The sequence below is a fragment of the Strix uralensis genome, chromosome 20, assembly GCF_047716275.1.
Source record: "Strix uralensis isolate ZFMK-TIS-50842 chromosome 20, bStrUra1, whole genome shotgun sequence".
Classification (NCBI taxonomy): Eukaryota; Metazoa; Chordata; class Aves; order Strigiformes; family Strigidae; genus Strix; species Strix uralensis.
In genome coordinates this window covers 7,860,487-7,873,508 of record NC_133991.1, presented here as the reverse complement: position 1 = coordinate 7,873,508, position 13,022 = coordinate 7,860,487, and the positions used below count along the sequence as shown (strand labels likewise).

The 13,022-nt window shown below is 62.2% G+C and overlaps 2 protein-coding genes across 3 annotated transcripts; both read left to right on the top strand.

Moving 5' to 3' along the window:
• Positions 1–6: 6 nt before the first annotated feature.
• Positions 7–5,251, top strand: RILP (Rab interacting lysosomal protein). Its single transcript, XM_074890526.1, has 8 exons — positions 7–328; positions 558–681; positions 1,080–1,201; positions 1,402–1,593; positions 2,088–2,251; positions 2,393–2,515; positions 3,815–3,898; positions 4,287–5,251. Exons 1-8 carry the CDS (start codon positions 53–55, stop codon positions 4,441–4,443), a joined length of 1,242 nt encoding a protein of 413 aa, XP_074746627.1. The 5' UTR covers positions 7–52; the 3' UTR covers positions 4,444–5,251.
• A 116-nt stretch (positions 5,252–5,367) lies between these two features.
• SCARF1 (scavenger receptor class F member 1) lies at positions 5,368–12,827 on the top strand. 2 transcript variants are annotated; one of them, XM_074890524.1, is made up of 11 exons: positions 5,368–6,215; positions 6,947–7,008; positions 7,316–7,417; positions 7,533–8,058; positions 8,790–9,008; positions 9,098–9,226; positions 9,303–9,406; positions 9,621–9,732; positions 9,810–9,934; positions 10,131–10,271; positions 10,624–12,827. In XM_074890524.1, the coding sequence occupies exons 1-11, from the start codon at positions 5,875–5,877 to the stop codon at positions 11,622–11,624; spliced, it is 2,862 nt and encodes a 953-aa protein (XP_074746625.1). In that variant the 5' UTR covers positions 5,368–5,874; the 3' UTR covers positions 11,625–12,827. The 2 variants fall into 2 exon arrangements, with proteins under 2 accessions (XP_074746625.1, XP_074746626.1); XM_074890525.1 differs by lacking the exon at positions 7,533–8,058 and having other exon boundaries at positions 9,098–9,406.
• The last annotated feature ends 195 nt before the right edge of the window (positions 12,828–13,022 follow it).

Sequence of the window (13,022 nt, the reverse complement as noted above, 5' to 3'; positions counted from 1 at the left end):
GGGGGCGGCCCCGGACGGGGCGGGCGGAGCCTGAGCGGGGCTGCGGCGGCGGATGGCGGGGCCGTGGCGGGGAGCGGAGCCGCCGTGGCGGGGAGCGGAGCCGCTGTGGCGGACCCCCCCGGCCCGCCTGGCCCCGCCGCACGTTTACCGCATGGCGGGGGCGCTGGGGGCCGAGCTGCGCCGCCTCTCCGGCCGCTTCGGGCCCGAGGCCGTGGCCGGGCTGGTGCCGCCCGTCGTGCGGCTGCTGGAGCTGCTGGAGGCGCTGGTGGCCCCGGCGGGCGCCGAGGGGGAGGCGCCGGCACCGGCGGGCGGGCGGCAGGACACGGAGGTGAGCGGGTGGGCGGGGGGGCTCGTGCGACCCTTCTGCCTTCGGGGGTCCCCTCTGCGGTGGCTCTGACCCGGCTGTTCCCGTCCCCCTTGGGCTGGCTCTGACCCAGCTGTCCCTACCGCCTGCGATGGCTCTGGCCCAGCTGTCCCCATCCCCCCTGCGATGGCTGTGACCCGGCTGTCCCTGTTGCCCCGGGGGTGGCTGTGACCCGGCTGTCCCCATCCCCCAGGACCCGGAGCAGAGGCTGTGGGAGGCTGAGCGCCGGGAGCGAGCCCTGCATGGCCGCCTGGCCCGCCTGGAGGAGCAGAACCGGCAGCTCCTGGGGCAGCTTGCGGAGAGTCAGTCCCAGGAAGGTGGGTGTCCCGGTGGGTTTGGGGTCCCCTGCCACCCCGGGGTGTTCTCGTGAGGGATGGCAGGCTGGGTGCAGGTCTGAACCTGCTCTCTGTGCTGCCCAGCCCTGGAGTCTTACTGGGGAGCACAAGCGCTCTTGTTCTGCAAACCACAGGAACCCCAAACCCCCGGAGCACCCCGCGAGCCCCCAGGAGCGTGGTGGGGGCACAAGGGTGCGTCGGGCACAGCCTAAAGCTCTCAGCTTCCCTCGTTCCACTGTTCCTACTCTGCCGTCTGCCAGGAGTGATGCTAGAATGATGCTTTGCAGAAGCATCAAGAAACCCCGTAGTGTTGTGGGGTCGGGGGTGTCCTTGGGTCCCGGGGGCCGCTCACGCCTGTCCCCCCCCGTGTCTGGGCTCAGATAGCACAGCGCGGAAGGAGCGGGAGGTGATGCTGCGGCTGAAGGAGGTGGTGGACAAGCAGAGGGATGAGCTCCGTGCCCAGGCCCACGAGATCGTCTGCAAGAGCCGAGACACGGAGGCGGTGAGGGTGTGGGAGCTGCTGGGTGTGGTGTGTGAAGGGCCTGGGGACCTGCTTTCATGTCGCTTCCCCTTGGGGCTGTCGTCGGGGCTGGTGAGCCTGCTGGGGCAGGTGCCTTTCCCGGGGCTCTCTACGCGCCGGTGATGGCCCTGGGTCGGCCAGGAGCAGCCGCTGTGCCTCACTCTCCTGCCCCGGCCCTCCAGCTGCAGGAGCAACTGCATCGCTTCATGGCCATGAACGAGGACCTGCGTCACAAGGTGGCCGTGGTGCAGGTGCAGCTCAAGAGCGCGCTGGAGAAGAAGTCGGACCTGGAGGCCGCAATGCTGCAAACCCAGAGGGAAACGAGCAGGAGGAACAGGACCACCTCTGAGATCCAGCGGCCAAAGCCCAGCCTGGTGAGTCCCAGTCCGCGGTCCCGCTGCTGCAGGGCATCGCTGACACCCACCCGGCCTTCCCGGCCCTGCGTGGGGCTTCTGGCACGCTCGGACTCGCCGGCTGCCAGCAGGATACAGCTGCTCGAGTGAGCCCCACTGCTGAATTTTTGAACGATTTAAACAATTTTGAACAATTTGAACAGTGCAGTGTCTGAGATGCAGGTAATGCCTTGTCTGTAAAAACCGATAGAGGTGGAGACAGGAGTGAGCGAGGCGAGGTGCTGGGAGGAAAAGCCAGGCGGGTCTCAGAGGATGAGGAGGGTTTGTCACGTGTAGCAATGGATGGGAGGTGCTGGCTGAGCTGGGAAACCACCATGGTCTGTGGTCTGCAGCGACTCCAGACAAGCAAACTCATTCCTGAGACTTTTCTATCTCTGCCTGCACGTGGCACCCAGCCTTTGGGTGGGGGCTTCAGGGTTTCCGCTTGCCTGCTGACTGTCCTTCCCTCCCCCCAGGAAGGAGCACCGTCACCCACGGAGGAGCTGCAGCATCAGGATGTGGGCAGGAGCACGGCTCACTGCTGCTTCTCCAAGGAAGAGCTGCAGCAGATCCTGCAGGAGCGGAACGAGCTCAAGACCAACCTGTTCCTGGTGCAGGAGGAACTGGCCTATTACCAGCGGTGAGTCCTGCCGCGGCGGCGTGGGGCAGCCAGCCAGGTCCCTCCTGTCCCTGCAGCCGCCCATCAGAGGCTGCTGCTGGTGCATTCGGGGCGGATTTCTTTGCCAGGCTCTTGGTTAACCAGCTGGCTGCTTTTTGCCAGGGAGCTGCTGAATGAAGAGAGAGTTCCCAGCTTCTTCTTGGATGCGATGAAGTCGACTATCAAAAGACAGAGAAAAAAAATCAGAGCCAAAATGCTGGGAACGGTGGAGGAATCGGCGAGCAGGTGAGTCCTCCTCACCGGGAGGACGGACTGGGAGCCTCCCGTGCAGGGTGGATGCCAGCCAGCGGGCTCTGGTGTTTCCATGTGACGCTCTGGAAGGGATTTACCCCAGGCCAAGAGCTGCCTCCTCCCTGCCTCCCTCCAGAGATCAAAGGTTTAATGTCTGCAGTTGATGTCTTGCTCTGGCTTAGCCCTGGGAGCGCCACAGGGGCTGGGCTCTTCGCTGCAACTCGTATGTCCCTGTCACCAGTCACACGTGGCCTGGCCAGATGCCACTTGTCCCCGCATGGATGTGGGAAGGGGAGGCAAGGTGGTGGCCCTGAGACCACTGGACACAGCAGGCTGGTCCCTGTGCTGTACAGTTGGAGGCTGTCCAGTGGAGAGCCTTTGAAGGTGACAGTAGAGATGGTCCCTGGAGGCTCTGCAAGATGTTGGTGGGCAGCACTGGCTCCAAGAGACGTCTCATGATGGGGAGGGGAGGATGCTGCCGGGCACCAGCCCCAGCTCTGTCTGTCTGCTGATGGCAGGGAGCAAAGCCTGTGCTAAAGCTGCTGTATGGCATGGGGGAAGCTGGATCTCACTGGTTTTTAGGGGCTTTAATAAAGGTCTGAAGGAGGCTTGACTCTTGTGCTACTGAGACCTGCTGCTTGCTTGTGTTGGGGGCTCTGCTGGCAGCAGGGAGGTCTGGGGTGTTGACTCCTGCCTGCTCACCTCCCTGCCTGGCAAGGAGACCCACTGCCACAAGAATGCTGCCCTGCAGTCACCCCTCATGTGCTCCCCGCTTCCCTGCGAGGCCTGGCTGTCACTCGCCTTGGTGTCAGGATGTCACCCGTCTTGGCCCAGAGCCGTGGCCGGTGGTGCCGATTGTCGGGCTGTTCCCCCACAGTAGCATGTACTTGCCATGTGGGGTGAGATGCCTAAAGACTTTACAGCAGGTTGTGGCTTCTGCTGTTGTGGCAAGTGGAGACACACCATCCGCTGGCCAAGCGCTGGGGGTTTGAAGCCGATGTCTGGAGAGCCTTATGGCTCAAGATCACCAAGTCAGGGCTGGGCTTGCCATGAAACACAGCTGTATCTGGGACACCAGCATTGCTGTGGCCTTGTGGCACGTCACAGCCCGCCGGTGCTTCAGGGGACAGTGGCTCCAGTCCCCACGTCCCTGGCTCTGCGGCCACCTCTGCACATGTGGCTCTGTGGGGGACACTGCTCAGCTCAGGATGGAGCCCCAGGGTGGCTCTGACACGCTGCTATGGTGAGCCTGTGACTCAGTGCAGGTTTTTCCCCCACTTCTTTGTGCTGCAGCGATGAAGATGAGGGCTCCTGGCTCCCAGCTCACGGCACAGACTCTGTGGATGCTCAGCCTCCCGAATCCAAAATTAGGAGTTTGTAAGTTTGCTCCCGTGCTCGGGTGTTGGTGGGGACGGGTGGCTCTGCCAGCAGAGAGGTTTGGGGCTTTGCTGTGGACCCAGCGCCTGCTGAGCTTGGTGCCTGCCCTGCAGGGTGTGACGGGGACGGAGGTGGACTGCCCAGTGCGGGGCTGGCTGGGATGCTGCCAAAGGGGGGGCCACTTGGTTCAGGGGGGGATCTGCCTCGTCCTGGGCAGGGGCAGGTACAGGGCAAGCCTTGCTGCTGCCCCTGGGGTGCCACACGCTCGCAGGGGATTGCAGCCGGGCTGCGTCCCGCTGCCACCACCAAACACAGAGGGAGGTTGGGATCCGGCTGCTTCCCTGGGAAAGCTCTTCTCCCCCACGGCCGTTATCTGCTCTCTGTGCAGTTTTGGGCTGTGGTATCAGGGCAGCAGCAAAGACCCCCCCACGTCCAGCTGCTCCGGAGCCTGGGAAATCATCGACTCACTGGACACGCAGCTGGAGCCGAAGGGAGAGAGCGAGCCGGCAGCCAGCTCCCCCGACAGAGCCACGCCAGCCCTCTGACCCCACCTGAACGGAGCTGGATCTGGCCTCACAGCAGCACTTCCCAGCTCCTCTTCTTCCAGACGGCAGCTCTGGCCACTTCCCCGTCCAGTGACGGCGAAGCTGCAGCATGGGCAGCCTTCCTCCACACCCCCCCCGGGACGCTTCGGCTGCAGGGTGTTGGCCTGGCACAGGCCAGCTCGGCACCTCCAGGCATCTCTGCCCGTTGGCCACCCTTTTGTTATGCCCATGGGCTTAACTACAGGGGTCCTGCACAGCTGTGGCCCCGCTCCCCACCTCCCCGTGCTGCTCAGCGTGGTGGGGGTCTGCACCATCTTCACGCTGCTGCACCCCAAAGGGCTTTTCCCGTCTGCTGGTGACTCTTTCCGCCAAGCACCTCTGCTCACAGCCCGGGATCCCATCACCCAATCCTGCCCTGTGGGGGTATTTTGCTTCACCTCTTTCTGTTCATACCTCCCCCCATCCCTGCAATGTGAAGGTCAAATTGGGGTGCCTGGGCTGGGTGGCTGGGTGCTGTCCCGGGGTCACCGCATGGCTGGGAGGGGCTGAGCACACTGCACCGGGTGTCCGGGCGCTCCCGTGTCTGGGAGCAGTCGGGATCAGCACCACGAGTGCCACTTCTGCACTCTTCAGGCATGGGGTGAATTGTTTTTGTACTGGAACCTCTTCCTTCTAATACTGGGAACTGGAAGACTGGAATAATCCTCGTGTTCTCGGGGGCAAGTTGGGCCCCTTGGTCAGGTACTTTCTAGCTCTAGAAGTGGAGTTGGAAATAAACCAATCTCTCGTTTCTCCTCCAAGGTATCCACTAGAGCCTCTGCTTTCTCCTTGCTTGGGAAGGGCTGGGTGATGCTGCCGGGCTTTGGTCACACTTCTCCAGCGTAGCCATTGCTTTTTGTGTGCCAATGTGATGGGCTCTGGCCAACTGCGCTGTGTGACGGACCCCGGAACCCCTTTCAGGGCTCAGCTACGATGGGGAGTGGGGCTGTAGGGGCTGCAGCGCTGGGCGCGATGGAGTTAAGTCCTGCATGGTCGGGGGAGCAGCGTGCTTCCAGCCCAGGGCCCCCCCAGCTGAGCCAGCCTTGGGTAGGAAAAAGGTGTTTCCTGTGCATCTGCTGACACAAAGCTCCTGGGGAGACTGCGAGGTGGGACGGCAGCCAGCAGCGCTTCAAAGGCCAGCCTGGGGCAGGCCGTGTCCCCATGGGGGGCGTGGGGACCCCATCTCTCAGCCCCTGCCAGGGGTTGGCAGTGCCGTGGGGTGGCTCACGGGGGTTGGGGCAGTGGGAGGCAGCAGATGCCTCATGTGGGTTGGGGGGACATTGGCTAAAACAGCTTTGGGGGTGCTGGAGGGTGGCACAGGGGGAGCGGGACGACCGCAGGTGAGATGTTCAGGCAGGCACCAGCCCCTGCGTGGCTGGGCCGAGCCCCTGGATGCCCGTTTCTGCTGCTAGGGTGGCAGCAAGGGCCAAAACTAGCCTGTGCGGTGGCATTCCCTGCCTTCCCCTCCCCACCGCACCCCTGACGTCTGAATCGGGGCGCCTCCTCCCGCGTTTCCTCAGGAAGAAACCCAAGGCTGGTGGGAGGAAGAGGCCGCACTGCGGGAGGGACGGGACAGACGGGAGACGCCGGCGCAGGGCTGGGGAGCCGCTGGGACTTGGGCCCTTGCGCCCCGCCGGGATGGGGAGCGCCCGGCCCATCCTCTGCCTCCAGCTGTGGCTGTGGGTGCAGAGCTCTGCCCAGGAGCTCGACTCCAACGGCAGGAACGTCTGCAGGTAGGTGCCATGGGGGTCCCCACTCGTGCCCCATCTCCTGAGGCCTCTCAGCAGCCCCAGGGGGTCATCGCCCGTTTGTCCTTCCACGGACAGAGCTCTGCAGCCTGGCGTTGTGGGGGTGCAGAGACTGGGGTGATGCTGGGGACTGTGGCTGGGGCACGTATGGGCATGTCAGGCACCCAGACCCTTTCTCCAGGAGTTATTTCTGACGCACCCCCAACGCGCAGGGCAACGGGGGGATGTGGGAGCATTGGCAAAACTTTCATCATGCACCAGGTGGGAAAGAAAGGTGTCGCAAAACCCAAAGGGCTTTTGGAGCTGATGTCCCCTCCACTTTGCTGCTACGTTGCTGCTTCTGTTGGCCTCGCCATGGATGGCTACGCCTTTCGTTGCCTTCACTTTGATGCCTTTGTGCTGGGTCACTGGCAAAACTTTTGAGCCACTCCCGGAGCATCGGGGACCCGGTTTGGGCTCCGTAGCGGCTGAGCGGAGCAGGCCTGCCCCAGCACCCAGCCCCGCTGCCCGCTCGGGCTGCAGCCTCTTAAATTTCCTTCTATTTTGCTGGTTTCCTTCCGGAGCAATGCCCCCGGGGCCGCACCGCCTCCTGCCCGCTGGGCCCAGCCAGGGCAAGTGTTTGCTTTGCCTTAGCCGAAGCTGTGAAGCCACATGTGAACCCACGCCGGTCCCAGCACCCCCTGTCCAGGCTGATGGCCCCCGGGTCTCTCCCACAGGCTCCCTACCGGCCCGGAGTGCTGCCCTGGCTGGAAGCAGGAAGGGCGGGAGTGCACGGCCGGTGAGTGATGGATGGTGACAAAGCTTGGTCCTCACGCTCGGCCGGGTGGCTCCTCCGTGGCACTGGGTGTTGGGGGGAAGCCCTACAGCTCTCCTCGAGCGGTGGTGTTGGGGTGCTGCACCGTGGGGACCCCCAAACACCCACTGAGTGAGGTGCTAATGGTGCTGCAGCTCGGCCAGAGGGATGGAGCGGGAGGTGGGATAGTGGTTTCCCTGGGAATTCTGCCTCGGCGGGAGGTGGTAGGGCAGAGGGGTGCGAGCCCAGGGGGTGCCATCGTGTGCTGATGTGCCTGCCCTGCTGCCAACAGCACTGTGCGAGGGGGAGGATGCCTGCGGGGTGGACGAGGTGTGCGTGAAACCTGGGGTTTGCCTCTGCAAACCTGGCTTCTTCGGAGCAGACTGCAGTTCCCGTGAGTGCTTCCACAGGGCTCAGCCCTCGCTATCCCCTTTGCCAGCCTGGATGCTCAGGGGGGCAGTTGGGTGACCCCATCACCCCCCATCCTCGCTATCTCCTTCCCTCCGCAGGCTGCCCCGAGCAGTACTGGGGCCCCGATTGCAAGCGGAGCTGCCCGTGCCACCCCAACGGGCGCTGCGACCCGGCGAGCGGGCGCTGCACCTGCGACAAAAACCACTGGGGAGATCATTGCCAGTTCCCCTGCCCATGTGGCCCCCATGGCCGCTGCGACCCCCTCACCGGCACCTGCCACTGCGAGCCGGGCTGGTGGGCACCTACCTGCAAGAAGCAATGTCAGTGCAATCCCGCCAGCTCCCGCTGCGACCCCCTCACCGGCCACTGCCGCTGCCTGCCGGGCTGGTGGGGCAGGAGGTGCAGCTTCAAATGCTCCTGCAACCTCTCGCCCTGTGCCCAGGAGACGGGCAAGTGCGAATGCAAAGCTGGGTTCTGGGGGCCGGCGTGCCAGCGGCGCTGCGACTGCTTGCACGGCTCCTGCAGCCCCCTCAGTGGGCACTGCAGCTGCAGCCCCGGCTACCAGGGCAGGAGCTGCCGGGACCCCTGTCCGGTGGGGAAATATGGGTCTCAGTGCGTGCACAGGTGAGCTGGGGGCAGCAGGGGGATCCAGAGGGTATCCAGGGGCTGCAGCCAGTCATCACGGTTGTGTCTGTCCCTTTGGCTGGGCAGGGAGACCCATCCTGGGGGGTTTGAGCATCTCTGGTTGGATGCAGCATCAGTGTTGCCCCAAAAGTATTGTTCAGTGTTTAAAGGGTGGCTGCAAAGAAGTTGGAGACTCTCTTTTTACAATGAGTCACACGGAAAAGACGAGGGGTAGCGGGTACAAGTTGCTCCTGGGGAGATTCTGATTGGACACAAGAGGAAAATTTTTCAAAGTGAGAACAATTGGAATAATCTCCCCAGGAAAGTGGTGGATTCCCCAGCACTGGACAGTTTTAAAATTCAGCTGGACAGGGGGCTGGGCCATGTTGTCTAGATTGTGTTCTTGTGAAGGAAGGTTGGACCAGATGATCCTTGAGGTCCCTTCCCACCTGGTCTTCTATGATTCTCTGAAAAGAAACATCTCACTAACACCAGCAGAAAGCACCGGTGTCATCCTAAAATCTGGTCGTCCTTGGTCCTGCTCCCCAAGGGTGATAAAGCAGCATCTCTCCCTGCTTGCCTCCTGCTCTCTTGCTACTACAGGGCATTAGGCACTACGGGGTATCTCCCCGTGGTCCAAACCGATGCTCAGTGCTGGTGTGGGATGAAAACTGTGTTTTGGGGGTGCCAGGGGTGGGTGTTGAGGCCTCATTGCCCCTCTGCCCACGCAGCTGTGGGAGCTGCAAGCACAGCCAGCCCTGCTCACCCGTGGACGGCTTCTGCCTGGCCTGCCAGCCCGGCTGGAATGGGACCCTCTGCAAGGAACCCTGCGCACCCGGCTTCCACGGCGAGGGCTGCCTCCAGCCATGTCCCCGCTGCCGGCGTGGGGAGGCCTGTGACCCAGAGACCGGGTCCTGCCTGCACTGTGATCCCGGCTGGATGGGACCCAGGTACGCCCAGGATCGGGCCACCAGTGCTCGTAGTGGGGGTCCCTGCTCCGGGGTGCCGTGGGCTGATGCTTCGCTCTCTGTCTGGGCAGCTGCAACAGCTCCTGCCCTGCGGGCACCTTCGGAGATGGATGCCAGCTCCTCTGCCCAGAGTGTGTTTCGGGGAGCTGCGACCCCGTGTCGGGAGCTTGCATCTGCCAGGCGGGCTACTGGGGAGCCAGGTAACACCGGGAGCGGGGCAGGGCCGGGACCCCGCTCTCCCTGGGAGCATTTCCCTCCTTTTTTTCTCTCTTCCAGCTGCAACGATACCTGTCTAGAGGGGTATTTTGGAGTGAACTGTTCCTCACCCTGCCAGTGCTCCCGGGGGACCTGCCACCCCGTGCGGGGTGACTGTGTGTTGAGTAAGAGCAACCTCAAATTTACTCCTCGGCACTAGGCAAGGGACTGGAACATCCCTGCTGGGGAAGGTGTCGGGAGGCTGCAATGCAGGCCGGTGCCACCTGGTGCCTCCTGGCCCCACCACCAGTTGCCAGCTCCTGCGCTCTCCTTGCGGGACGGCTCTATGGGTTTGGCAGCCACAAGACATGCCAGACTCAACCCATCCTCTCCGCACAGGTTTTAAGGACCACGGGGCCCTTGCGGCTGCCATCCTCGTCCCTCTCCTGCTGCTGCTGCTCTGTGTTGCCTGCTGTTGCTGCGGAGCTGGTCCTGCAGATGCTAGAGACAGGTATTTTTTTATATTTTGCAAGCTTCAATGCAAACCCCCCTCTTCCATGTCCCTTGACATTCATCTCCCCTGTGCAGGGCGGCTGTGCCGGACGATGACGTGGTGGCCAGGATGAAGCACCACGTGCGGGGGGTGCTGGCAAACCTCAGTGCTATGATGCCTTGCTTTTCCCTTGGTGGCTACAAACTTCCCAAAGTCACAGGTGAAAAAAGCAGAGCTGCCAACAGGCCTTCCAGGGTGTCACCCCCACCCCACGCTCTCTGCATCATCACCATTTTGGGGGGGAGCCTGCAGCCCCCCTCGCCCCACTGCATAGCTCAGGGCAGGTGTTGCTGTCTCACCTCAGCCCAGAGCACCCCAGGATGCCCCAACTCAGCTGAGTGTTTTCTCCTCCCCAGTTTCCCACCACGACACGGAAATCCCCTTCAACCCCAGCTTCATCGAGCCACCGTCGGCTGCGTGGGTTTCAGACAGCTCCTTCTCCTCCTCCTTCGAGACCGACAATGAGGGACCCGAGTACTCCGTCCCTCCCAGAGAAGGTGAGATCCATGACTGCTCCTCCTCTCCCTGGCCACCCACAGCCTTTCTGGGCTGCCCAGGGTCAATCCTGCCCTGTGACCGACCTTGGGCATCTCAGGGACGGGTGCTGGGCACAGGCAGCGTTTATTTTCATACCGTCATTTTTCAGTCTGCAAGGACACACCGGGGCTGTGCTTGGCCTTGTGTGATAGGACATGCCCAGTGTGGGCAGCCCCATTTCACAACCTCCTCCTGGGGAAACACTCCCAGGGACAATCCTATTGCATCAGCCCCTGTCCTGATGTCCCTGAGTGCGTCCCTGGACAGAGGGGTAGCTCTGGAAGCCCTCACTCTCTTCCTCTTCTCCCACAGGCATCCCACTGCTGGGGGGGGCTGAGCTACAGGATGGGGCATCCCCCCCTGCAGAGGCACTCCTGGACCCATCCGCCTTCGACTCCGAGGATGTCTCGCAGCCCTTTGCCATCCCTCGCACCTCCAGCATCGCCAAAGCCAAGCGGCCCTCTGTATCCTTTGCTGAGGGAACAAAATTTGGGGCGGCAGAGACCCCCAGCCCTGGCCGGAAGCCCAAGACCCCGTGGGTCCCATCCAAGCTGTCCTCAGCACCGGGGGACACAGCAGCTGAGCCCCCCACTGAACGACCAGCCAGCGATTGCTACGAGAGCCCCGAGCCCCTCAGCAAGGGGGAGGAAAGCCACCGGCCATCGCCCCGGGCCACCCCGGGGGGACGCCGGCGGGTGGTCTCCAGCACCAGGCACGTGGCCCAGAGAGTGGAGGCGCTTGAAGCGGCTGCAAAATCTGGCAGCTGGGAGGCAAAGGGGAAGGAGACCAACGTCACCACCATCTACATGATGGTGGGAACGGCTGGGCAGGACCCCAAGGCGGAGGGGGGTGGCGAGGGACCAGTCCAGGCCGTGCTCAAGCGGCTGGGCAGCTTGCAGAAGGGCAAGTGGGCTGCAAAGGAGGAGCCCAAGGTGAGGAGGAGCGTCGAGGCCATCCAGAAACCACCACGCCGGGCCTTGGCGCAGTGCAGAGACTCGGTGAATAGCTGCAAGCAGAGGGAGAGTGTCCCAGGGGCTCCCGCTGAGCCATCCCCTGGCAAACATCTCCCTAGGAAGAGACTGTCCTTCCTTCTTGCATCTCCCTCGCCGAAAAGCACCGAGGCCCAGGATGGAGCCAGTGATGCTGCAGGTGCCACGGAGAGGGGCAAAAGCCCAGAGTTAGTCCTCAGCCTTGAAATGAAGGGACAGGCTACCCCGGAGGAAGAGCCACAATATGAAAACATGATCAGCAGCAGTGCTGATTCGCCCCCCAGCCCCGCCAAGGAGCTGCCGGCCGCCCCTGCGGCCACCTGAGCCACCACCGCCTGGGCTGGGGCAGCGGGAGCCCAGGAGACCCCCCCCTGACCCCAGCGTGGGGGGAACTGAGGTCCCCCGCTGAGCTGTGAACTGGAGAAGCATCAAGCCTTCCCGTTGACCCCTGTTCCTCCGTGCCACGTTGCCATCACTGTGGCCGGCACAGACAGGTGATGCTGAGAGCCGCAGTGGTGGCAGCCCTATGGGGGTGTGGTGCATCAGGGCTGTTTTCTGCTCCCCCCTGCCCTATGCGCCCCATTTTGTGTCTGCCACAACCCGGAGGGACAGCAATGCTCTGGACACAGCGGTGGCACCTTCTGGTCCCTGTCAGCACTAGGTCTGGGGACACGCGTCCTCCTTGTAAAAGGGACTGGGGCTGCTGGGAGCTCTGCTGGGAAACACACGGGAAAAAAACAGTTTCATCCCATCAGCTTTCACCTTTCCCTGCTCCAACTCCAGTAATGCTGCTCGGAGCCTCTTGCTGTAAAGGTGCTTCTCTCTGTAGGGGATTATTTTGTGGAGCTGGGCTGGGGAGAGATGATGGGCTGTCACAAGCAGCTTCAGCAAAAATTAATTTTAGCCGCTTAACTCGCAGGGTATCTGGGTCTGCAGGGGTTTATCTGTGTGGCTCTGGCTTTCATGGCAGGCTCTGGCTGCCTTCGTTTCTGTGTACACATGTAGCACATGAAAAGGCTCATGGCACAGTGTGGCGTTTATCGACGGCCTTTTAAAGTCCACATAATACCAAGCTGCAATTGTGCAAGAGCAAACGTGGCAGCGGGGCCGTGACCATCAACCTGTGTACCTGGCGCCGTGCTGGCCCTGATAAGGACAAAAGGTGTGTGGAAAATGGCATTTCCACGGGCACCCTAAGCTCCTGCCATCTCCCACATGTCATTCCTGCTGCAGCGACATGTCACTATGGGTGGCTGAGATGTGATGAAGGTGCTGCAGCATGTCCAGCACAGCCGAAGGACCTCGGGCAGCCCGGGCGAGATGGGCACGAGGGCTCTGCTGCTCGTGCAAGGCGGTCGAGACGCCAAAGAGGATTTGCAGCGTGAACTGGTTTTAGATGTATCGAAGTGGTAGAAGTTTCTTGTATACTTTTCTGTTATTTTGCGTGGCATGAAAGCCTCTGAATGAAAATTAAATGTTACCAAAGCCCTTTGGGAGCTGGGTTTTCCAGCCACCCTCTGAATCAAAGACATGGCCAGAAATACTCTCCGAAGTGTGGAAACTGTCAGCAGCCTTAGGCTTTCAGGTTTTCTTTTTTTTCATTTTCTGGTTCTGTCAAATTCTGAACTCTCACTTACGGAGCTGAGCCCAGAGCAGTGCTAGAGACCAGAGGGCAGAGGGAACGCGAGTGGGCCGTGAGTGTCCAGAGCACCTACACTGCAG